This window comes from Salvelinus fontinalis, unplaced genomic scaffold (genome assembly GCF_029448725.1).
Source record: "Salvelinus fontinalis isolate EN_2023a unplaced genomic scaffold, ASM2944872v1 scaffold_0017, whole genome shotgun sequence".
In the NCBI taxonomy this organism is placed as follows: domain Eukaryota; kingdom Metazoa; phylum Chordata; class Actinopteri; order Salmoniformes; family Salmonidae; genus Salvelinus; species Salvelinus fontinalis.
This window is the reverse complement of record NW_026600226.1, coordinates 51,066-78,262: the sequence shown is the minus strand read 5'-3', so window position 1 is coordinate 78,262 and position 27,197 is coordinate 51,066. Positions and strand designations below refer to the sequence as shown.

The window sequence follows — 27,197 nt, the reverse complement described above, 5'->3', positions numbered from 1 at the left end:
AGACAGAGAGGTAATGGGGTCAGTGGTGTTTAACATGCTCTGTAGACAGAGAGGTAATGGGGTCAGTGGTGTTTAACATGCTCTGTAGACAGAGAGGGGTAATGGGGTCAGTGGTGTTTAACATGCTCTGTAGACAGAGAGGGGTAATGGGGTCAGTGGTGTTTAACATGCTCTGTAGACAGAGAGGTAATGGGGTCAGTGGTGTTTAACATGCTCTGTAGACAGAGAGGTAATGGGGTCAGTGTTGTTTAACATGCTCTGTAGACAGAGAGGTAATGGGGTCAGTGGTGTTTAACATGCTCTGTAGACAGAGAGGTAATGGGGTCGGTGGTGTTTAACATGCTCTGTAGACAGAGAGGTAATGGGGTCGGTGGTGTTTAACATGCTCTGTAGACAGAGAGGTAATGGGGTCAGTGGTGTTTAACATGCTCTGTAGACAGAGAGGTAATGGGGTCAGTGTTTAACATGCTCTGTAGACAGAGGTAATGGGGTCAGTGGTGTTTAACATGCTCTGTAGACAGAGAGGGGTAATGGGGTCGGTGGTGTTTAACATGCTCTGTAGACAGAGGGGTAATGGGGTCGGTGGTGTTTAACATGCTCTGTAGACAGAGAGGTAATGGGGTCAGTGGTGTTTAACATGCTCTGTAGACAGAGAGGTAATGGGGTCAGTGGTGTTTAACATGCTCTGTAGACAGAGAGGTAATGGGGTCGGTGGTGTTTAACATGCTCTGTAGACAGAGAGGTAATGGGGTCGGTGGTGTTTAACATGCTCTGTAGACAGAGAGGTAATGGGGTCAGTGGTGTTTAACATGCTCTGTAGACAGAGAGGTAATGGCATGACATGAACAGGCTGCTAGATGAAGAACAGACAAGACGGTTAGTTAGTAGTTAGTTAGTGGTGGTGGAGTTAGTCAGATGACAGGTCTAGACAGTCACTTTAAACAGCATTACCAGATCGGCTCCTATCGCCAAGAGGCTCCAGTTTGGGAAGCCGAGACATTATGGGAGTAGCCCATCCCACTATAACAACAACACAACAGATTATTAAGAGAAGCCCATCCCACTATAACAACAATACAACAGATTATTAAGAGAAGCCCATCCCACTATAACAACAATACAGATTATTGAGAGAAGCCCATCCCACTAAAACAACAATACAGATTATTGAGAGAAGCCCATCCCACTAAAACAACAATACAACAGATTATTACGAGAAGCCCATCCCACTATAACAACAACACAACAGATTATTAAGAGAAGCCCATCCCACTATAACAACAATACAACAGATTATTAAGAGAAGCCCATCCCACTATAACAACAACACAGATTATTAAGAGAAGCCCATCCCACTAAAACAACAACACAGATTATTAAGAGAAGCCCATCCCACTAAAACAACAACACAGATTATTAAGAGAAGCCCATCCCACTAAAACAACAACACAGATTATTAAGAGAAGCCCATCCCACTATAACAACAACACAGATTATTAAGAGAAGCCCATCCCACTATAACAACAACACAGATTATTAAGAGAAGCCCATCCCACTATAACAACACAGATTATTAAGAGAAGCCCATCCCACTAAAACAACAACACAGATTATTAAGAGAAGCCCATCCCACTAAAACAACAACACAGATTATTAAGAGAAGCCCATCCCACTATAACAACAACACAGATTATTAAGAGAAGCCCATCCCACTATAACAACAACACAACAGATTATTAAGAGAAGCCCATCCCACTAAAACAACACAGATTATTAAGAGAAGCCCATCCCACTATAACAACACAGATTATTAAGAGAAGCCCATCCCACTAAAACAACAACACAGATTGTTAAGAGAAGCCCATCCCACTAAAACAACAACACAACAGATTGTTAAGAGAAGCCCATCCCACTAAAACAACAACACAACAGATTATTAAGAGAAGCCCATCCCACTATAACAACACAACAGATTATTAAGAGAAGCCCATCCCACTATAACAACACAGATTATTAAGAGAAGGCCATCCCACTATAACAACAACACAGATTATTAAGAGAAGCCCATCCCACTATAACAACAACAGATTATTAAGAGAAGCCCATCCCACTAAAACAACAACACAACAGATTATTAAGAGAAGCCCATCCCACTAAAACAACAACACAGATTATTAAGAGAAGCCCATCCCACTAAAACAACACAGATTATTAAGAGAAGCCCATCCCACTAAAACAACACAGATTATTAAGAGAAGCCCATCCCACTAAAACAACAACACAACAGATTATTAAGAGAAGCCCATCCCACTAAAACAAAAACACAGATTATTAAGAGAAGCCCATCCCACTAAAACAACAACACAGATTATTAAGAGAAGCCCATCCCACTATAACAACAACACAACAGATTATTAAGAGAAGCCCATCCCACTAAAACAACAACACAGATTATTAAGAGAAGCCCATCCCACTAAAACAACAACACAACAGATTATTAAGAGAAGCCCATCCCACTAAAACAACAACACAACAGATTATTAAGAGAAGCCCATCCCACTAAAACAACAACACAACAGATTATTAAGAGAAGCCCATCCCACTAAAACAACAACACAGATTATTAAGAGAAGCCCATCCCACTAAAACAACAACACAACAGATTATTAAGAGAAGCCCATCCCACTATAAATACAACAGATTATTAAGAGAAGCCCATCCCACTATAACAACACAACAGATTATTAAGAGAAGCCCATCCCACTATAAATACAACAGATTATTAAGAGAATCCCATCCCACTAAAACAACAATACAACAGATTATTAAGAGAAGCCCATCCCACTACAACAACAACACAACAGATTATTAAGAGAAGCCCATCCCACTACAACAACAACACAACAGATTATTAAGAGAAGCCCATCCCACTACAACAACAACACAACAGATTATTAAGAGAAGCCCATCCCACTAAAACAACAACACAGATTATTAAGAGAAGCCCATCCCACTAAAACAACACAACAGATTATTAAGAGAAGCCCATCCCACTAAAACAACAACAGATTATTAAGAGAAGCCCATCCCACTATAACAACAACACAGATTATTAAGAGAAGCCCATCCCACTATAACAACAACACAACAGATTATTAAGAGAAGCCCATCCCACTATAACAACAATACAACAGATTATTAAGAGAAGCCCATCCCACTATAACAACAATACAGATTATTGAGAGAAGCCCATCCCACTAAAACAACAATACAGATTATTGAGAGAAGCCCATCCCACTAAAACAACAATACAACAGATTATTACGAGAAGCCCATCCCACTATAACAACAACACAACAGATTATTAAGAGAAGCCCATCCCACTATAACAACAACACAGATTATTAAGAGAAGCCCATCCCACTAAAACAACAACACAGATTATTAAGAGAAGCCCATCCCACTAAAACAACAACACAGATTATTAAGAGAAGCCCATCCCACTATAACAACAACACAGATTATTAAGAGAAGCCCATCCCACTATAACAACAACACAGATTATTAAGAGAAGCCCATCCCACTATAACAACACAGATTATTAAGAGAAGCCCATCCCACTAAAACAACACAGATTATTAAGAGAAGCCCATCCCACTATAACAACACAGATTATTAAGAGAAGCCCATCCCACTAAAACAACAACACAGATTGTTAAGAGAAGCCCATCCCACTAAAACAACAACACAACAGATTGTTAAGAGAAGCCCATCCCACTAAAACAACAACACAACAGATTATTAAGAGAAGCCCATCCCACTATAACAACACAACAGATTATTAAGAGAAGCCCATCCCACTATAACAACACAGATTATTAAGAGAAGGCCATCCCACTATAACAACAACACAGATTATTAAGAGAAGCCCATCCCACTATAACAACAACAGATTATTAAGAGAAGCCCATCCCACTAAAACAACACAACAGATTATTAAGAGAAGCCCATCCCACTAAAACAACAACAGATTATTAAGAGAAGCCCATCCCACTATAACAACAACACAGATTATTAAGAGAAGCCCATCCCACTATAACAACAACACAACAGATTATTAAGAGAAGCCCATCCCACTAAAACAACAACACAACAGATTATTAAGAGAAGCCCATCCCACTAAAACAACACAGATTATTAAGAGAAGCCCATCCCACTAAAACAACACAGATTATTAAGAGAAGCCCATCCCACTAAAACAACAACACAGATTATTAAGAGAAGCCCATCCCACTAAAACAACAACACAGATTATTAAGAGAAGCCCATCCCACTAAAACAACAACAGATTATTAAGAGAAGCCCATCCCACTAAAACAACAACAGATTATTAAGAGAAGCCCATCCCACTAAAACAACACAACAGATTATTGAGAGAAGCCCATCCCACTATAACAACAACACAGATTGTTAAGAGAAGCCCATCCCACTAAAACAACAACACAACAGATTATTAAGAGAAGCCCATCCCACTATAACAACACAACAGATTATTAAGAGAAGCCCATCCCACTATAACAACACAGATTATTAAGAGAAGCCCATCCCACTATAACAACACAGATTATTAAGAGAAGCCCATCCCACTATAACAACAACACAACAGATTGTTAAGAGAAGCCCATCCCACTATAACAACACAGATTATTAAGAGAAGCCCATCCCACTAAAACAACAACACAACAGATTATTAAGAGAAGCCCATCCCACTAAAACAACACAGATTATTAAGAGAAGCCCATCCCACTAAAACAACAACACAACAGATTATTAAGAGAAGCCCATCCCACTAAAACAACAACAGATTATTAAGAGAAGCCCATCCCACTAAAACAACAACAGATTATTAAGAGAAGCCCATCCCACTAAAACAACAACAGATTATTAAGAGAAGCCCATCCCACTAAAACAACACAACAGATTATTGAGAGAAGCCCATCCCACTATAACAACAACACAGATTGTTAAGAGTAGCCCATCCCACTATAACAACAACACAGATTGTTAAGAGAAGCCCATCCCACTAAAACAACAACACAACAGATTATTAAGAGAAGCCCATCCCACTATAACAACACAACAGATTATTAAGAGAAGCCCATCCCACTATAACAACACAGATTATTAAGAGAAGCCCATCCCACTAAAACAACACAACAGATTATTAAGAGAAGCCCATCCCACTAAAACAACAACACAGATTATTAAGAGAAGCCCATCCCACTATAACAACAACACAACAGATTATTAAGAGAAGCCCATCCCACTAAAACAACACAGATTATTAAGAGAAGCCCATCCCACTATAACAACAACACAACAGATTATTAAGAGAAGCCCATCCCACTAAAACAACAAAACAGATTATTAAGAGAAGCCCATCCCACTATAACAACAACACAACAGATTATTAAGAGAAGCCCATCCCACTAAAACAACAACACAGATTATTAAGAGAAGCCCATCCCACTATAACAACAACACAGATTATTAAGAGAAGCCCATCCCACTATAACAACACAGATTATTAAGAGAAGCCCATCCCACTATAACAACACAACAGATTATTAAGAGAAGCCCATCCCACTATAACAACACAGATTATTAAGAGAAGCCCATCCCACTATAACACAACAGATTATTAAGAGAAGCCCATCCCACTATAACAACAACACAGATTATTAAGAGAAGCCCATCCCACTATAACAACAACACAGATTATTAAGAGAAGCCCATCCCACTAAAACAACAACACAACAGATTATTAAGAGAAGCCCATCCCACTAAAACAACAACACAACAGATTATTAAGAGAAGCCCATCCCACTATAACAACACAACAGATTATTAAGAGAAGCCCATCCCACTAAAACAACAACTAAATCAACATGTTCATTAATACTGATTAAACTGTGTTCCAGCCCAGTCATTGGTCTGCCACACCTACGTAATGTTTAAGTGTGTGTGTGTGTGTGTGTGTGTGTGTGTGTGTGTGTGTGTGTGTGTGTGTGTGTGTGTGTGTGTGTGTGTGTGTGTGTGTGTCTCACCAGGTAGTGGTGGAGGTGTGGGGCTCTCGGGGCCAGCTGTCTCCTCCGTCCTCAGAGGGTCCACTCTGTGTTTCCTCTTCAGTCTCAGTTTACTAGTCTTCTTCTTAGTCTGCTCCACTGATACTGCGCTGCTCTCTGGAGTCTGTCTCTCGCTGTCCTCTTCCTCCTCCTCCTCTTCCTCTTCCTGCCTTCCTTCGCTGGCATCGTTGGCACCACCACCCTGCCCTCCTGTCTGTCTCTTCTTCAGCTTGTCTTCATTCTGCATGGATGGAACACACATGGCACACACCCATTAATACAGTTGAACCACCCCATGGCATTAATACAGCTGGAACACCCCATGGCATTAACACAGCTGGAACACCCCATGGCATTAATACAGCTGGAACCACCCCATGACATTAACACAGCTGGAACACCCCATGGCATTAACACAGCTGGAACCACCCCATGGCATTAATACAGCTGGAACCACCCCATGGCGTTAATACAGCTGGAACACCCCATGGCATTAATACAGCTGGAACCACCCCATGGCATTAATACAGCTGGAACTATCCCATGGCATTAATACAGCTGGAACACCCCCTGGCATTAATACAGCTGGAACTATCCCATGGCATTAATACAGCTGGAACACCCCCTGGCATTAATACAGCTGGAACCACCCCATGACATTAACACAGCTGGAACACCCCATGGCATTAACACAGCTGGAAACACCCCATGGCATTAATACAGCTGGAACCACCCCATGGCGTTAATACAGCTGGAACCACCCCATGGCGTTAATACAGCTGGAACCACCCCATGGCATTAATACAGCAGGAACCACCCCATGGCGTTAATACAGCTGGAACCACCCCGTGGCGTTAATACAGCTGGAACCACCCCGTGGCATTAATACAGCTGGAACCACCCCATGGCATTAATACAGCTGGAACCACCCCATGGCATTAATACAGCTGGAACCACCCCGTGGCATTAATACAGCTGGAACCACCCCACGGCATTAATACAACTGGAACCACCCCACGGCATTAATACAGCTGGAACCACCCCACGGCATTAATACAGCTGGAACCCCCCCATGGCATTAATACAGATGGAAACACCCCATGGCATTAATACAGCTGGAACACCCCATGGCATTAATACAGCTGGAACACCCCATGGCATTAATACAGCTGGAACACCCCATGGCATTAATACAGCTGGAACCACCCCATGGCATTAATACAGCTGGAAACACCCCATGGCATTAATACAGCTGGAACACCCCATGGCATTAATACAGCTGGAACACCCCATGGCATTAATACAGCTGGAAACACCCCATGGCATTAATACAGCTGGAAACACCCCATGGCATTAATACAGCTGGAAACACCCCATGGCATTAATACAGCTGGAACCACCCCCTGGCATTAATACAGCTGGAACACCCCACGGCATTAATACAGCTGGAACCACCCCATGGCGTTAATACAGCTGGAACCACCCCATGGCATTAATACAGCTGGAACACCCCACGGCATTAATACAGCTGGAACCACCCCATGACATTAATACAGCTGGAACCACCCCATGGCATTAATACAGCTGGAACCACCCCATGGCGTTAATACAGCTGGAACCACCCCATGGCATTAATACAGCTGGAACCACCCCACGGCATTAATACGGCTGGAACCACCCCATGTCATTAATACGGCTGGAACCACCCCGTGGCATTAATACAGCTGGAACCACCCCGTGGCATTAATACAGCTGGAACCACCCCATGGCATTAATACAGCTGGAACCACCCCATGGCATTAATACAGCTAGAAACACCCCATGGCATTAATACAGCTGGAACCACCCCCTGGCATTAATACAGCTGGAACCACCCCATGGCGTTAATACAGCTGGAAACACCCCATGTCATTAATACAGCTGGAACCACCCCATGGCATTAATACAGCTGGAACCACCCCATGGCATTAATACAGCTGGAACCACCCCATGGCATTAATACAGCTGGAAACACCCCATGGCATTAATACAGCTGGAACCACCCCATGGCATACACACATTAACACAGCTGGAACACCCACCCCATTGACTGTGCGGCTCAAATGGCACCCTATTCCCTAAAGGGGACACTACAACGAACACATAGGGCTCAGGTCAAAACTAGTGCACTACATAGGGAATAGGGTGCCATAGGGCTCTGGTCACAACTAGTGCACTACATAGGGAATATGGTTCTATAGGGCACTGGTCAAAACTAGTGCACTATATAGGGAATAGGGTTCTATAGGGCCCTGGTCTAAAGTAGTGCACTATATAGGGAGTAGGGTTCCATAGGGCCCTGGTCTAAAGTAGTGCACTATATAGGGAATAGGGTTCTATAGGGCTCTGGTCAAAACTAGTGCACTACATAGGGAATAGGGTGCCATTTCAAAACAAATCAACAAAAGTGATGCTGATTGGCCCAGTGTATTCCACACCTCATTGATGACGTTGCCTATTGGCTGGAAGGGGCTGGGTACGTCGTCGGTCTCCTCCTCCTCCTGCAGTGTCCGACCCTCCCTCTCCGCCTCCTCTCTCTCCTGACGGTCTCTGGGAACAGGGAAACAAAAAGGACTTTATTTTTACCTAACATTTTAACTAGGCAAGTCAATGACAGCCTAAAATTCAGCTGGTTAATGTTCCTGTCACTAAGGTGTGATATCTCTCCTAACCAGCTGGTTAATGTTCCCATCACTAAGGTGTGATATCTCTCCTATTGTCTACTGTATTGTCCCCGTCACTAAGGTGTGATATCTCTCCTATTGTCTACTGTATTGTCCCTGTCACTAAGGTGTGATATCTCTCCTATTGTCTACTGTATTGTCCCCGTCACTAAGGTGTGATATCTCTCCTATTGTCTACTGTATTGTCCCCGTCACTAAGGTGTGGTATCTCTCCTATTGTCTACTGTATTGTCCCCGTCACTGAGGTGTGATATCTCTCCTATTGTCTACTGTATCGTCCCTGTCACCCGTCACTCCTCCTCCTCCTCACCTCTCCCCCTCATCTCTCCTCCACCTCCCCCTCACCTCTCCTCCACCTCCCCCTCACCTCTCCTCCACCTCCCCCTCACCTCTCCTCCACCTCCCCCTCACCTCTCCTCCTCCTCCCCCTCACCTCTCCTCCTCCTCCCCCTCACCTCTCCTCCTCCTCCCCCTCACCTCTCCTCCTCCTCCCCCTCACCTCTCCTCCTCCTCCCCCTCACCTCTCCTCCTCCTCCTCCCCCTCACCTCTCCTCCTCCTCCTCCCCCTCACCTCTCCTCCTCCTCCTCCCCCTCACCTCTCCTCCTCCTCCTCCCCCTCACCTCTCCTCCTCCTCCTCCCCCTCACCTCTCCTCCTCCTCCTCCCCCTCACCTCTCCTCCTCCCCCTCACCTCTCCTCCTCCCCCTCACCTCTCCTCCTCCTCCCCCTCACCTCTCCTCCTCCTCCCCCTCACCTCTCCTCCTCCTCCCCCTCACCTCTCCTCCTCCTCCTCCTCACCTCTCCTCCTCCTCCTCCCCCTCACCTCTCCTCCTCCTCCTCCCCCTCACCTCTCCTCCTCCTCCTCCCCCTCACCTCCTCCTCCTCCCCCTCACCTCTCCTCCTCCTCCTCCCCCTCACCTCTCCTCCTCCTCCTCCCCCTCACCTCTCCTCCTCCTCCTCCCCCTCACCTCTCCTCCTCCTCCTCCCCCTCACCTCTCCTCCTCCTCCTCCCCCTCACCTCTCCTCCTCCCCCTCACCTCTCCTCCTCCCCCTCACCTCTCCTCCTCCCCCTCACCTCTCCTCCTCCTCCTCCCCCTCACCTCTCCTCCTCCTCCTCCCCCTCACCTCTCCTCCTCCTCCTCCCCCTCACCTCTCCTCCTCCTCCTCCCCCTCACCTCTCCTCCTCCCCCTCACCTCTCCTCCTCCTCCTCCCCCTCACCTCTCCTCCTCCTCCTCCCCCTCACCTCTCCTCCTCCTCCTCCCCCTCACCTCTCCTCCTCCTCCTCCCCCTCACCTCTCCTCCTCCTCCTCCCCCTCACCTCTCCTCCTCCTCCTCACCCCTCCTCCTCCTCCCCCTCACCTCTCCTCCTCCTCCCCCTCACCTCTCCTCCTCCTCCCCCTCACCTCTCCTCCTCCTCCCCCTCACCTCTCCTCCTCCTCCCCCTCACCTCTCCTCCTCCTCCCCCTCACCTCTCCTCCTCCTCCCCCTCACCTCTCCTCCTCCTCCTCCCCCTCACCTCTCCTCCCGTATCCTCCGTACTCTCTCCTGTCTCTCTTTCTTCTCCTGTTCCTCCTGAGCCCTCTGTTCGGCCGTGTCCTTCCGGACGCGTTCAGAGATGGCTTCGTAGTCTTTAGCGATGTTGTTGAGCAGCCAGTTGAGTCCGTTCCTGATGGACTTGTCCCCCTTCTTACCACGGCCCAGAACGGCAGAACACGGCTCCTGAAAACACACAGGAAGTCAGACGGATAGAGAGACAATGTCACACAACATTTGATTTCTTAACTCATATATTTTATAGACAGATATTCTCACAAGAGAGAGAACAATAGGGAGGGGTCATTGTTGACACCAAGAGGAACTCTTTGCTAATATAATGTTTGAAGAACAATCCTGACCAGCTGCAACACGGTACAGCCTCAAAGCCACAGTACTACAGTTACTACAGGTGTAGTTTAACAAGGTACAGCCTCATAGCCACAGTACTACAGGTGTAGTTTAACAAGGTAAAGCCTCATAGCCACAGTACTACAGTTACTACAGGTGTAGTTTAACAAGGTAAAGACTCATAGCCACAGTACTACAGTTACTACAGGTGTAGTTTAACAAGGTAAAGCCTCATAGCCACAGTACTACAGTTACTACAGGTGTAGTTTAACAAGGTAAAGTCTCATAGCCACAGTACTACAGTTACTACAGGTGTAGTTTAACAAGGTAAAGCCTCATAGCCACAGTACTACAGGTGTAGTTTAACAAGGTAAAGCCTCATAGCCACAGTACTACAGTTACTACAGGTGTAGTTTAACAAGGTAAAGCCTCATAGCCACAGTACTACAGTTACTACATGTGTAGTTTAACAAGGTAAAGCCACAGTACTACAGTTACTACAGGTGTAGTTTAACAAGGTAAAGCCTCATAGCCACAGTACTACAGTTACTACAGGTGTAGTTTAACAAGGTAAAGCCTCATAGCCACAGTACTACAGTTACTACAGGTGTAGTTTAACAAGGTAAAGTCTCATAGCCACAGTACTACAGTTACTACAGGTGTAGTTTAACAAGGTAAAGCCTCATAGCCACAGTACTACAGTTACTACAGGTGTAGTATAACAAGGTAAAGCCTCATAGCCACAGTACTACAGTTACTACAGGTGTAGTTTAACAAGGTAAAGCCTCAGCCACAGTACTACAGTTACTACAGGTGTAGTTTAACAAGGTAAAGCCTCATAGCCACAGTACTACAGTTACTACAGGTGTAGTTTAACAAGGTAAAGCCTCATAGCCACAGTACTACAGGTGTAGTATAACAAGGTAAAGCCTCAGCCACAGTACTACAGTTACTACAGGTGTAGTATAACAAGGTAAAGCCACAGTACTACAGTTACTACAGGTGTAGTTTAACAAGGTAAAGCCTCATAGCCACAGTACTACAGTTACTACAGGTGTAGTGTAACAAGGTAAAGCCTCATAGCCACAGTACTACAGTTACTACAGGTGTAGTTTAACAAGGTACAGCCTCATAGCCACAGTACTACAGTTACTACAGGTGTAGTTTAACAAGGTAAAGCCACAGTACTACAGTTACTACAGGTGTAGTTTAACAAGGTAAAGCAACAGTACTACAGTTACTACAGGTGTAGTATAACAAGGTAAAGCCTCATAGCCACAGTACTACAGTTACTACAGGTGTATTATAACAAGGTAAAGCCTCATCGCCACAGTACTACAGTTACTACAGGTGTAGTTTAACAAGGTAAAGCCACAGTACTACAGTTACTACAGGTGTAGTTTAACAAGGTAAAGCCTCATAGCCACAGTACTCAGGTTACTACAGGTGAAGTATTGAGAGACAAACCACAGCATCACTCACGATCTGACAGAGACACTTGTTCTCGTTCACTAGCTTCTCCAATGACAGGTTCTCGATGATGTCTGCCTCAGCCAATGCCCCGTCCCGATCCTGCTTGTTAGCCAATCTGTGGAGATGACAGGGATATGTCAGAAACAGGTGTCAGACAGCAGGTGGCGTGTGTGTGTGTGTGTGTGTGTGTGTGTGTGTGTGTGTGTGTGTGTGTGTGTGTGTGTGTGTGTGTGTGTGTGTGTGTTGGTTCTTCTATCCTTGTGGGGACCTACAATCTCAGAAATCCCCGACAAGGATCGTAAAACAAGGGAAATTCTCCCTCGTCCCAATGAGGACAAAGGCTATTTGAAGCTTAAGAGGTTTAGGGTTACAATTAGGCTTAGAATTAGGGTACGAGGTTAGCGGTTACGGGAAAGGTAAGGGAAAATAGATTTTTTTTTGTAATAGAAATGAATTGTAGGAGGATGAGGATGTGAGACAGAAACATATGGAGTGGGGGGAGGATACTTCAGGATCAAATGCAGCCAGTCAGGCTTCTGGAACTATAGTTGGATTCCTGCTAACATGGATTCCCTTTCACAACAAGTTGTTCAGGAACTACAGTTGGATTCCTGCTAACATGGATTCCCTTTCACAACAAGTTGTTCAGGAACTATAGTTGGATTCCTGCTAACATGGATTCCCTTTCACAACAAGTTGTTCAGGAACTATAGTTGGATTCCTGCTAACATGGATTCCCTTTCACAACAAGTTGTTCTGGAACTATAGTTGGATTCCTGCTAACATGGATTCCCTTTCACAATATGTTGTGCAGGAACTATAGTTGGATTCTCTTTCACAACAAGTTGTTCAGGAACTACAGTTGGATTCTCTTTCACAACAAGTTGTTCTGGAACTACAGTTGGATTCTCTTTCACAACAAGTTGTTCTGGAACTACAGTTGGATTCCCTTTCACAACAAGTTGTTCTGGAACTACAGTTGGATTCCCTTTCACAACAAGTTGTTCTGGAACTACAGTTGGATTCCCTTTCACAACAAGTTGTTCTGGAACTACAGTTGGATTCTCTTTCACAATATGTTGTGCAGGAACTATAGTTGGATTCTCTTTCACAACAAGTTGTTCTGGAACTACAGTTGGATTCTCTTTCACAACAAGTTGTTCAGGAACTACAGTTGGATTCTCTTTCACAATATGTTGTGCAGGAACTATAGTTGGATTCTCTTTCACAACAAGTTGTTCTGGAACTACAGTTGGATTCTCTTTCACAACAAGTTGTTCAGGAACTACAGTTGGATTCCCTTTCACAACAAGTTGTTCTGGAACTACAGTTGGATTCCTGCTAACATGGATTCCCTTTCACAACAAGTTGTTCAGGAACTATAGTTGGATTCCTGCTAACATGGATTCCCTTTCACAACAAGTTGTTCAGGAACTACAGTTGGATTCCTGCTAACATGGATTCTCTTTCACAACAAGTTGTGCAGAATATAATACGCTACTTTAAAAAGAGGCAGACAGACAGACAGACAGACAGACAGACAGACAGACGGCCAGGTTTAGAGCTCAGACAGTAACTCACACTAGGACAGGTTTAGAGCTCAGACAGTAACTCACACTAGGACAGGTTTAGAGCTCAGACAGTAACTCACACTAGGACATGTTTAGAACTCAGACAGTAACTCACACTAGGACATGTTTAGAACTCAGACAGACAGTAACTCACACTAGGACAGGTTTAGAGCTCAGACAGTAACTCACACTAGGACATGTTTAGAGCTCAGACAGTGACTCACACTAGGCCAGGTTTAGAGCTCAGAGTGACTCACACTGGGCCAGGTTTAGAGCTCAGACAGACTAACTCACACTGGGCCAGGTTTAGAGCTCAGACAGACTAACTCACACTGGGCCAGGTTTAGAGCTCAGACAGACTAACTCACACTGGGCCAGGTTTAGAGCTCAGAGTGACTCACACTGGGCCAGGTTTAGAGCTCAGAGTGACTCACACTGGGCCAGGTTTAGAGCTCAGAGTGACTCACACTGGGCCAGGTTTAGAGCTCAGAGTGACTCACACTGGGCCAGGTTTAGAGCTCAGAGTGACTCACACTGGGCCAGGTTTAGCGCTCAGAGTGACTCACACTGGGCCAGGTTTAGCGCTCAGAGTGACTCACACTGGGCCAGGTTTAGCGCTCAGAGTGACTCACACTGGGCCAGGTTTAGCGCTCAGAGTGACTCACACTGGGCCAGGTTTAGCGCTCAGAGTGACTCACACTGGGCCAGGTTTAGCGCTCAGAGTGACTCACACAGGGCCAGGTTTAGCGCTCAGAGTGACTCACACTGGGCCAGGTTTAGCGCTCAGAGTGACTCACACTGGGCCAGGTTTAGCGCTCAGAGTGACTCACACTGGGCCAGGTTTAGCGCTCAGAGTGACTCACACTGGGCCAGGTTTAGCGCTCAGAGTGACTCACACTGGGCCAGGTTTAGCGCTCAGAGTGACTCACACTGGGCCAGGTTTAGCGCTCAGAGTGACTCACACTCGGCCAGGTTTAGCGCTCAGAGTGACTCACACTGGGCCAGGTTTAGCGCTCAGAGTGACTCACACTGGGCCAGGTTTAGAGCTCAGAGTGACTCACACTGGGCCAGGTTTAGAGCTCAGAGTGACTCACACTGGGCCAGGTTTAGAGCTCAGAGTGACTCACACTGGGCCAGGTTTAGAGCTCAGAGTGACTCACACTGGGCCAGGTTTAGAGCTCAGAGTGACTCACACTGGGCCAGGTTTAGAGCTCAGAGTGACTCACACTGGGCCAGGTTTAGAGCTCAGAGTGACTCACACTGGGCCAGGTTTAGAGCTCAGAGTGACTCACACTGGGCCAGGTTTAGAGCTCAGAGTGACTCACACTGGGCCAGGTTTAGAGCTCAGAGTGACTCACACTGGGCCAGGTTTAGAGCTCAGAGTGACTCACACTGGGCCAGGTTTAGAGCTCAGAGTGACTCACACTGGGCCAGGTTTAGAGCTCAGAGTGACTCACACTGGGCCAGGTTTAGAGCTCAGAGTGACTCACACTGGGCCAGGTTTAGAGCTCAGAGTGACTCACACTGGGCCAGGTTTAGAGCTCAGAGTGACTCACACTGGGCCAGGTTTAGAGCTCAGACAGTAACTCACACTGGGCCAGGTTTAGAGCTCAGAGTGACTCACACTGGGCCAGGTTTAGAGCTCAGAGTGACTCACACTGGGCCAGGTTTAGAGCTCAGACAGTAACTCACACTGGGCCAGGTTTAGAGCTCAGACAGTAACTCACACTGGGCCAGGTTTAGAGCTCAGAGTGACTCACACTGGGCCAGGTTTAGAGCTCAGAGTGACTCACACTGGGCCAGGTTTAGAGCTCAGAGTGACTCACACTGGGCCAGGTTTAGAGCTCAGAGTGACTCACACTGGGCCAGGTTTAGAGCTCAGAGTGACTCACACTGGGCCAGGTTTAGAGCTCAGAGTGACTCACACTGGGCCAGGTTTAGAGCTCAGAGTGACTCACACTGGGCCAGGTTTAGCGCTCAGAGTGACTCACACTGGGCCAGGTTTAGAGCTCAGAGTGACTCACACTGGGCCAGGTTTAGCGCTCAGAGTGACTCACACTGGGCCAGGTTTAGCGCTCAGAGTGACTCACACTGGGCCAGGTTTAGCGCTCAGAGTGACTCACACAGGGCCAGGTTTAGCGCTCAGAGTGACTCACACAGGGCCAGGTTTAGCGCTCAGAGTGACTCACACTGGGCCAGGTTTAGCGCTCAGAGTGACTCACACTGGGCCAGGTTTAGCGCTCAGACAGACTAACTCACACTGGGCCAGGTTTAGAGCTCAGAGTGACTCACACTGGGCCAGGTTTAGAGCTCAGAGTGACTCACACTGGGCCAGGTTTAGAGCTCAGAGTGACTCACACTGGGCCAGGTTTAGAGCTCAGAGTGACTCACACTGGGCCAGGTTTAGAGCTCAGAGTGACTCACACTGGGCCAGGTTTAGAGCTCAGAGTGACTCACACTGGGCCAGGTTTAGCGCTCAGAGTGACTCACACTGGGCCAGGTTTAGCGCTCAGAGTGACTCACACTGGGCCAGGTTTAGCGCTCAGAGTGACTCACACTGGGCCAGGTTTAGCGCTCAGAGTGACTCACACTGGGCCAGGTTTAGCGCTCAGAGTGACTCACACTGGGCCAGGTTTAGCGCTCAGAGTGACTCACACAGGGCCAGGTTTAGCGCTCAGAGTGACTCACACAGGGCCAGGTTTAGCGCTCAGAGTGACTCACACTGGGCCAGGTTTAGCGCTCAGAGTGACTCACACTGGGCCAGGTTTAGCGCTCAGAGTGACTCACACTGGGCCAGGTTTAGCGCTCAGAGTGACTCACACTGGGCCAGGTTTAGCGCTCAGAGTGACTCACACTGGGCCAGGTTTAGCGCTCAGAGTGACTCACACTGGGCCAGGTTTAGCGCTCAGAGTGACTCACACTGGGCCAGGTTTAGCCCTCAGAGTGACTCACACTGGGCCAGGTTTAGCGCTCAGAGTGACTCACACTGGGCCAGGTTTACCGCTCAGAGTGACTCACACTGGGCCAGGTTTACCGCTCAGAGTGACTCACACTGGGCCAGGTTTACCGCTCAGAGTGACTCACACTGGGCCAGGTTTAGAGCTCAGAGTGACTCACACTGGGCCAGGTTTAGAGCTCAGAGTGACTCACACTGGGCCAGGTTTAGAGCTCAGAGTGACTCACACTGGGCCAGGTTTAGAGCTCAGAGTGACTCACACTGGGCCAGGTTTAGAGCTCAGAGTGACTCACACTGGGCCAGGTTTAGAGCTCAGAGTGACTCACACTGGGCCAGGTTTAGAGCTCAGAGTGACTCACACTGGGCCAGGTTTAGAGCTCAGAGTGACTCACACTGGGCCAGGTTTAGAGCTCAGAGTGACTCACACTGGGCCAGGTTTAGAGCTCAGAGTGACTCACACTGGGCCAGGTTTAGAGCTCAGAGTGACTCACACTGGGCCAGGTTTAGAGCTCAGAGTGACTCACACTGGGCCAGGTTTAGAGCTCAGAGTGACTCACACTGGGCCAGGTTTAGAGCTCAGAGTGACTCACACTGGGCCAGGTTTAGAGCTCAGAGTGACTCACACTGGGCCAGGTTTAGAGCTCAGAGTGACTCACACTGGGCCAGGTTTAGAGCTCAGAGTGACTCACACTGGGCCAGGTTTAGAGCTCAGAGTGACTCACACTGGGCCAGGTTTAGAGCTCAGAGTGACTCACACTGGGCCAGGTTTAGAGCTCAGACAGTAACTCACACTGGGCCAGGTTTAGAGCTCAGAGTGACTCACACTGGGCCAGGTTTAGAGCTCAGAGTGACTCACACTGGGCCAGGTTTAGAGCTCAGACAGTAACTCACACTGGGCCAGGTTTAGAGCTCAGACAGTAACTCACACTGGGCCAGGTTTAGAGCTCAGACAGTAACTCACACTGGGCCAGGTTTAGAGCTCAGACAGTAACTCACACTGGGCCAGGTTTAGAGCTCAGACAGTAACTCACACTGGGCCAGGTTTAGAGCTCAGACAGTGACTCACACTAGACCAGGTTTAGAGCTCAGACAGTGACTCACACTAGACCAGGTTTAGAGCTCAGACAGTAACTCACACTAGGCCAGGTTTAGAGCTCAGACAGTGACTCACACTGGGCCAGGTTTAGAGCTCAGACAGTAACTCACACTAGGCCAGGTTTAGAGCTCAGACAGTGACTCACACTAGACCAGGTTTAGAGCTCAGACAGTAACTCACACTAGGCCAGGTTTAGAGCTCAGACAGTGACTCACACTAGGCCAGGTTTAGAGCTCAGACAGTAACTCACACTAGGACAGGTTTAGAGCTCAGACAGTAACTCACACTAGGACAGGTTTAGAGCTCAGACAGTGACTCACACTAGACCAGGTTTAGAGCTCAGACAGTAACTCACACTAGGCCAGGTTTAGAGCTCAGACAGTGACTCACACTGGGCCAGGTTTAGAGCTCAGACAGTAACTCACACTGGGCCAGGTTTAGAGCTCAGACAGTAACTCACACTAGGACAGGTTTCCCAGCGATGCGAGGGTGTCGTAGGACCTCAGCCATAGTGTCCCTGGTCTCCTGGATCCTCTGCACATCACTGGAGTCCACCACGAACACCACCCCGTACGACTCGCTGTAGTAGTTCTTCCAGATGCCCCTGATCACATTGGAGTCATTTAGCAGACTCTTATCCAGAGCCACTCACAGGCAGTGCATTCAACTATACGTTTAGTAGGGGGGGGGGGGGGGGGGGGGGGGACAACCACATATCACAGACACTAAAGCCCACTAGCCATTATAAACCTTTGTTTGCAATAGTCCTATCAGCAGAATCATGGCAGAAAGTGCAGGTGTGAGTGTCGGAAAGACGACGAGTGTATAAAGACCTGATTCTCTTCCCTCCGCCCAGGTCAAAGATGGTGACCTCAAACTTCCCCTGCTTCAGATCCACCTTGGAGAAGCCTACCGTAGGGGCCACGTCCTCTGGGCTCTCTGTGATGGAACACGACACACGTTCAGCGACGACGAAGAGAACGAGCCAACATCTCACATGTCTAATAGAGTAGAATAAGAAGTGAGTGATTCAAGTCAAGACGACCCACTCACCTCCCTGGATCCCGCGTACTGTAGCAGTCTTCCCGGCGTTGTCAAGTCCGACCATCACCAGTGTTATTTTCCTAAAAACACACCACAGAGAAGCTGGATTACGAGAGAGATGACACAGGGACTCAAATGGAGGTGTGGTAGGAGAAAGACATGCAGGACAAAATTCACATGGGGGGGGTACTCTACAACATGTCATGTGACTCATGACGTGTCCCTTCTATAAAGGATAGAGAGCAACATTAGTAAGCAAGACATATCTGGGGTGGCAGGTAGCCTAGTGGTTAGAGTGTAGAGGCGGCAGGTAGCCTAGTGGTTAGAGTGTAGAGACGGCAGGTAGCCTAGTGGTTAGAGTGTAGAGGCGGCAGGTAGCCTAGTGGTTAGGGTGTAGAAGCGACAGGTCGCCTAGTGGTTAGAGCGTTGGGCCAGTAACCGAAAGGTTGCGAGTTCGAATCCCCGAGCTGACAAGGTACAAATCTGTCGTTCTTCCCCCTGAACAAGGCAGTTAACCCACTGTTCCCCGGTAGGCCGTCATTGTAAATAAGAATTTGTTCTTAACTGACTTGCCTAGTAAAATAAATGTACAATAAATAAATATTGATTTTATAGCTTGAGTCACTTCCAAAGAAAGCATTGAACATTGAACACCGGTCTCCACACAGAAACGCTGAATAATCTGATATTAGCCTCTAATGCATCGGTCAGGCAGGCAGACAGGTACCGCCCTCACCTCACCCTGTCCTTCAGACGTTACTGGTTAAGGTGGTAACTGTAAGAGGGGCTTAGCCAGCAGCCCAGGTCACTAATACAGCCCCCCCCTGTCTACCTCAGGGCTGCCCAGGGCCAACACTGCAGGGACATGACCACAGACTGGGTGAGTCAGCATAATCGGTCCATAATCACAGTGAACAGCTAGGTAAGTCTATGGATGTAAACAGACAGTGATGCAGAGTAAACAGACTTATCGAACACCTCGAGACATTCCTTTATGGGATGTGGATATTAGAACTATTGTCCATCATTCATTCATTCATTCTTTAGTCATCATTCATTCATTCATTCATTCGCCTTCCCATGAATAGGTCTAGATCCTAAATTCACCCTTTCTACTCAGGAAAAAGCTTCTCTGTGTCACCTAATCAAAATAGTCAAATTGCATAAAAAGTCACCCAGTCATCATTCTTGTTAGAAAAACACACACACACACACCTAGCCTCCATAAAAAAGTGCCTCTGCCATGGAACACACTTCCACAACACACACCGAGACACAGCGAGACACAGCGAGACACAGCGAGACACAGCGAGACACAGCGAGACACACCGAGACACACCGAGACACACCGAGACACAGCGAGACACAGCGAGACACACCGAGACACACCGAGACACAGCGAGACACACCGAGACACACCGAGACACACCGAGACACACCGAGACACACCGAGACACACCGAGACACAGCGAGACACACCGAGACACACCGAGACACACCGAGACACAGCGAGACACACCGAGACACACCGAGACACAGCGAGACACACCGAGACACAGCGAGACACACCGAGACACAGCGAGACACAGCGAGACACACCGAGACACACCGAGACACACCGAGACACACACCAGCTGACCAAATAAACATACGTCCACCCTCCACATGGAAACGACCAACAACAACAAGCTTACAGAACCAAAACACACACTCACATTCTGACAACACACTCACACACACACACATTCAGACAACACACACACACACACACACACATTCTGACAACACACACACATTCTGACAACACACACACACACACATTCTGACAACACACACACACACACACACATTCAGACAACACACACACATTCTGACAACACACACACACACACATTCTGACAACACACACACACTCACATTCTGACAACACACACACACTCACATTCTGACAACACACACACACACACATTCTGACAACACACACACACACACATTCTGACAACACACACACACACACATTCTGACAACACACACACACACACATTCTGACAACACACACACACACACATTCTGACAACACACACACACACACATTCTGACAACACACACACACACACATTCTGACAACACACACACACATTCTGACAACACACACACACACACATTCTGACAACACACACACACTCACATTCTGAAAACACACACACACACATATTCTGACAACACACACACACACACATTCTGACAACACACACACTCACATTCTGACAACACACACACACACATTCTGACAACACACACACTCACATTCTGACAACACACACACACTCACATTCTGACAACACACACACACTCACATTCTGACAACACACACACACTCACATTCTGACAACAAACACACACTCACATTCTGACAACACACACACACTCACATTCTGACAACACACACACACTCACATTCTGACAACACACACACACTCACATTCTGACAACACACACACACTCACATTCTGACAACACACACACACTCACATTCTGACAACACACACACACTCACATTCTGACAACACACACACACTCACATTCTGACAACACACACACACTCACATTCTGACAACACACACACACTCACATTCTGACAACACACACACACTCACATTCTGACAACACACACACACTCACATTCTGACAACACACACACACTCACATTCTGACAACACACACACACACACATTCTGACAACACACACACACACACATTCTGACAACACACACACACACACATTCTGACAACACACACACACACACATTCTGACAACACACACACACACACATTCTGACAACACACACACACTCACATTCTGACAACACACACACACTCACATTCTGACAACACACACACACTCACATTCTGACAACACACACACACTCACATTCTGACAACACACACACACTCACATTCTGACAACACACACACACACACATTCTGACAACACACACACACACACACATTCTGACAACACACACACACACACATTCTGACAACACACACACACACACATTCTGACAACACACACACACTCACATTCTGACAACACACACACACACACATTCTGACAACACACACACACTCACATTCTGACAACACACACACACACACATTCTGACAACACACACACACACACATTCTGACAACACACACACACACACATTCTGACAACACACACACACTCACATTCTGACAACACACACACACACACATTCTGACAACACACACACACACACATTCTGACAACACACACACACACACACATTCTGACAACACACACACACACACATTCTGACAACACACACACACACACATTCTGACAACACACACACACACACATTCTGACAACACACACACACACATTCTGACAACACAACACACACATTCTGACAACACACACACACACACATTCTGACAACACACACACACACATTCTGACAACACACACACATTCTGACAACACACACATCAACGTGTAGAAAAACTTGCCTGCGTCTCTTCCGCCGTACGGACATCAAGCAGACTATCCAGCGGACAGTCCTCTGGAGCCAGGAGGACTTCATGTGGAAGCTTCAACCAGACCCAGAGACCACTGACACGACGGACGTCAGGGACACGCACTAGTAGCCATGTCCCCTCAATATACAGTACGCCACCCCGACGGAAAACGTGTAACACACACACACACTTCATAACCACACACCCCCACTCTACAGGCCAGGCCCAGAGAGCAGCAGGATTAGCTCGGGATTTCCTTAAGTCTCTCGACAGCGGGACACGTGTTCTCACGATACTCTGCCTGTTTAGTGTCACCGTCTCTCGACAGCGGGACACGTGTTCTCCACGATACTCTGCCTGTTTAGTGTCACCGTCTCTCGACAGCGGGACACGTGTTCTCCACGATACTCTGCCTGTTTAGGGTCACCGTCTCTCGACAGCGGGACACGTGTTCTCCACGATACTCTGCCTGTTTAGTGTCACCGTCTCTCGACAGCGGGACACGTGTTCTCCACGATACTCTGCCTGTTTAGTGTCACAGGGTCACCGTCTCTCGACAGCGGGACACGTGTTCTCCACGATACTCTGCCTGTTTAGTGTCACCGTCTCTCGACAGCGGGACACGTGTTCTCCACGATACTCTGCCTGTTTAGTGTCACAGTGTCACCGTCTCTCGACAGCGGGACACGTGTTCTCCACGATACTCTGCCTGTTTAGTGTCACCGTCTCTCGACAGCGGGACACGTGTTCTCCACGATACTCTGCCTGTTTAGTGTCACAGGGTCACCGTCTCTCGACAGCGGGACACGTGTTCTCCACGATACTCTGCCTGTTTAGTGTCACCGTCTCTCGACAGCGGGACACGTGTTCTCCACGATACTCTGCCTGTTTAGTGTCACAGGGTCACCGTCTCTCGACAGCGGGACACGTGTTCTCCACGATACTCTGCCTGTTTAGGGTCACCGTCTCTCGACAGCGGGACACGTGTTCTCCACGATACTCTGCCTGTTTAGTGTCACAGGGTCACCGTCTCTCGACAGCGGGACACGTGTTCTCCACGATACTCTGCCTGTTTAGTGTCACAGGGTCACAGGGTCACCGTCTCTCGACAGCGGGACACGTGTTCTCCACGATACTCTGCCTGTTTAGTGTCACAGGGTCACAGGGTCACCGTCTCTCGACAGCGGGACACGTGTTCTCCACGATACTCTGCCTGTTTAGTGTCACCGTCTCTCGACAGCGGGACACGTGTTCTCCACGATACTCTGCCTGTTTAGTGTCACAGGGTCACCGTCTCTCGACAGCGGGACACGTGTTCTCCACGATACTCTGCCTGTTTAGTGTCACCGTCTCTCGACAGCGGGACACGTGTTCTCCACGATACTCTGCCTGTTTAGGGTCACCGTCTCTCGACAGCGGGACACGTGTTCTCCACGATACTCTGCCTGTTTAGTGTCACAGGGTCACCGTCTCTCGACAGCGGGACACGTGTTCTCCACGATACTCTGCCTGTTTAGTGTCACAGGGTCACCGTCTCTCGACAGCGGGACACGTGTTCTCCACGATACTCTGCCTGTTTAGTGTCACCGTCTCTCGACAGCGGGACACGTGTTCTCCACGATACTCTGCCTGTTTAGTGTCACAGGGTCACCGTCTCTCGACAGCGGGACACGTGTTCTCCACGATACTCTGCCTGTTTAGTGTCACCGTCTCTCGACAGCGGGACACGTGTTCTCCACGATACTCTGCCTGTTTAGTGTCACAGGGTCACCGTCTCTCGACAGCGGGACACGTGTTCTCCACGATACTCTGCCTGTTTAGTGTCACCGTCTCTCGACAGCGGGACACGTGTTCTCCACGATACTCTGCCTGTTTAGGGTCACAGGGTCACCGTCTCTCGACAGCGGGACACGTGTTCTCCACGATACTCTGCCTGTTTAGGGTCACAGGGTCACCGTCTCTCGACAGCGGGACACGTGTTCTCCACGATACTCTGCCTGTTTAGTGTCACCGTCTCTCGACAGCGGGACACGTGTTCTCCACGATACTCTGCCTGTTTAGTGTCACAGGGTCACCGTCTCTCGACAGCGGGACACGTGTTCTCCACGATACTCTGCCTGTTTAGTGTCACCGTCTCTCGACAGCGGGACACGTGTTCTCCACGATACTCTGCCTGTTTAGTGTCACCGTCTCTCGACAGCGGGACACGTGTTCTCCACGATACTCTGCCTGTTTAGTGTCACAGGGTCACCGTCTCTCGACAGCGGGACACGTGTTCTCCACGATACTCTGCCTGTTTAGTGTCACCGTCTCTCGACAGCGGGACACGTGTTCTCCACGATACTCTGCCTGTTTAGTGTCACAGGGTCACCGTCTCTCGACAGCGGGACACGTGTTCTCCACGATACTCTGCCTGTTTAGTGTCACCGTCTCTCGACAGCGGGACACGTGTTCTCCACGATACTCTGCCTGTTTAGTGTCACAGGGTCACAGGGTCACCGTCTCTCGACAGCGGGACACGTGTTCTCCACGATACTCTGCCTGTTTAGTGTCACCGTCTCTCGACAGCGGGACACGTGTTCTCCACGATACTCTGCCTGTTTAGTGTCACAGGGTCACCGTCTCTCGACAGCGGGACACGTGTTCTCCACGATACTCTGCCTGTTTAGTGTCACAGGGTCACAGGGTCACCGTCTCTCGACAGCGGGACACGTGTTCTCCACGATACTCTGCCTGTTTAGTGTCACAGGGTCACAGGGTCACCGTCTCTCGACAGCGGGACACGTGTTCTCCACGATACTCTGCCTGTTTAGTGTCACCGTCTCTCGACAGCGGGACACGTGTTCTCCACGATACTCTGCCTGTTTAGTGTCACAGGGTCACCGTCTCTCGACAGCGGGACACGTGTTCTCCACGATACTCTGCCTGTTTAGTGTCACCGTCTCTCGACAGCGGGACACGTGTTCTCCACGATACTCTGCCTGTTTAGGGTCACCGTCTCTCGACAGCGGGACACGTGTTCTCCACGATACTCTGCCTGTTTAGTGTCACAGGGTCACCGTCTCTCGACAGCGGGACACGTGTTCTCCACGATACTCTGCCTGTTTAGTGTCACAGGGTCACCGTCTCTCGACAGCGGGACACGTGTTCTCCACGATACTCTGCCTGTTTAGTGTCACCGTCTCTCGACAGCGGGACACGTGTTCTCCACGATACTCTGCCTGTTTAGTGTCACAGGGTCACCGTCTCTCGACAGCGGGACACGTGTTCTCCACGATACTCTGCCTGTTTAGTGTCACCGTCTCTCGACAGCGGGACACGTGTTCTCCACGATACTCTGCCTGTTTAGTGTCACAGGGTCACCGTCTCTCGACAGCGGGACACGTGTTCTCCACGATACTCTGCCTGTTTAGTGTCACCGTCTCTCGACAGCGGGACACGTGTTCTCCACGATACTCTGCCTGTTTAGGGTCACAGGGTCACCGTCTCTCGACAGCGGGACACGTGTTCTCCACGATACTCTGCCTGTTTAGGGTCACAGGGTCACCGTCTCTCGACAGCGGGACACGTGTTCTCCACGATACTCTGCCTGTTTAGTGTCACCGTCTCTCGACAGCGGGACACGTGTTCTCCACGATACTCTGCCTGTTTAGTGTCACAGGGTCACCGTCTCTCGACAGCGGGACACGTGTTCTCCACGATACTCTGCCTGTTTAGTGTCACCGTCTCTCGACAGCGGGACACGTGTTCTCCACGATACTCTGCCTGTTTAGTGTCACCGTCTCTCGACAGCGGGACACGTGTTCTCCACGATACTCTGCCTGTTTAGTGTCACAGGGTCACCGTCTCTCGACAGCGGGACACGTGTTCTCCACGATACTCTGCCTGTTTAGTGTCACCGTCTCTCGACAGCGGGACACGTGTTCTCCACGATACTCTGCCTGTTTAGTGTCACAGGGTCACCGTCTCTCGACAGCGGGACACGTGTTCTCCACGATACTCTGCCTGTTTAGTGTCACCGTCTCTCGACAGCGGGACACGTGTTCTCCACGATACTCTGCCTGTTTAGTGTCACAGGGTCACAGGGTCACCGTCTCTCGACAGCGGGACACGTGTTCTCCACGATACTCTGCCTGTTTAGTGTCACAGGGTCACCGTCTCTCGACAGCGGGACACGTGTTCTCCACGATACTCTGCCTGTTTAGTGTCACCGTCTCTCGACAGCGGGACACGTGTTCTCCACGATACTCTGCCTGTTTAGTGTCACCGTCTCTCGACAGCGGGACACGTGTTCTCCACGATACTCTGCCTGTTTAGTGTCACAGGGTCACCGTCTCTCGACAGCGGGACACGTGTTCTCCACGATACTCTGCCTGTTTAGTGTCACCGTCTCTCGACAGCGGGACACGTGTTCTCCACGATACTCTGCCTGTTTAGTGTCACCGTCTCTCGACAGCGGGACACGTGTTCTCCACGATACTCTGCCTGTTTAGTGTCACAGGGTCACCGTCTCTCAACAGCGGGACACGTGTTCTCCACGATACTCTGCCTGTTTAGTGTCACAGGGTCACAGGGTCACCGTCTCTCGACAGCAGGACACGTGTTCTCCACGATACTCTGCCTGTTTAGTGTCACCGGGTCACAGGGTCACCGTCTCTCGACAGCGGGACACGTGTTCTCCACGATACTCTGCCTGTTTAGTGTCACAGGGTCACAGGGTCACCGTCTCTCGACAGCGGGACACGTGTTCTCCACGATACTCTGCCTGTTTAGTGTCAC

The 27,197-nt window shown here is 48.7% G+C and overlaps 1 protein-coding gene across 2 annotated transcripts in view; it reads right to left on the bottom strand.

Moving 5' to 3' along the window:
* LOC129842145 (ADP-ribosylation factor-like protein 13B) overlaps positions 1-27,197 on the bottom strand; it is a 50,293-nt gene that overhangs the window by 1,100 nt on the left and 21,996 nt on the right. Inside the window, exons 2-9 of one of the 2 annotated variants that reach the window (XM_055910562.1) lie at positions 18,882-18,952; positions 18,662-18,767; positions 18,289-18,432; positions 12,215-12,320; positions 10,365-10,567; positions 8,603-8,714; positions 6,108-6,366; positions 952-1,020 (exon numbers count right to left, since the gene is read on the bottom strand). In XM_055910562.1, coding sequence (XP_055766537.1) covers positions 952-1,020; positions 6,108-6,366; positions 8,603-8,714; positions 10,365-10,567; positions 12,215-12,320; positions 18,289-18,432; positions 18,662-18,767; positions 18,882-18,952 — 1,070 coding nt within the window. The remainder of the gene's footprint in view (positions 1-951; positions 1,021-6,107; positions 6,367-8,602; positions 8,715-10,364; positions 10,568-12,214; positions 12,321-18,288; positions 18,433-18,661; positions 18,768-18,881; positions 18,953-27,197) is intronic. The other variant, XM_055910563.1, reaches the window with a different exon arrangement.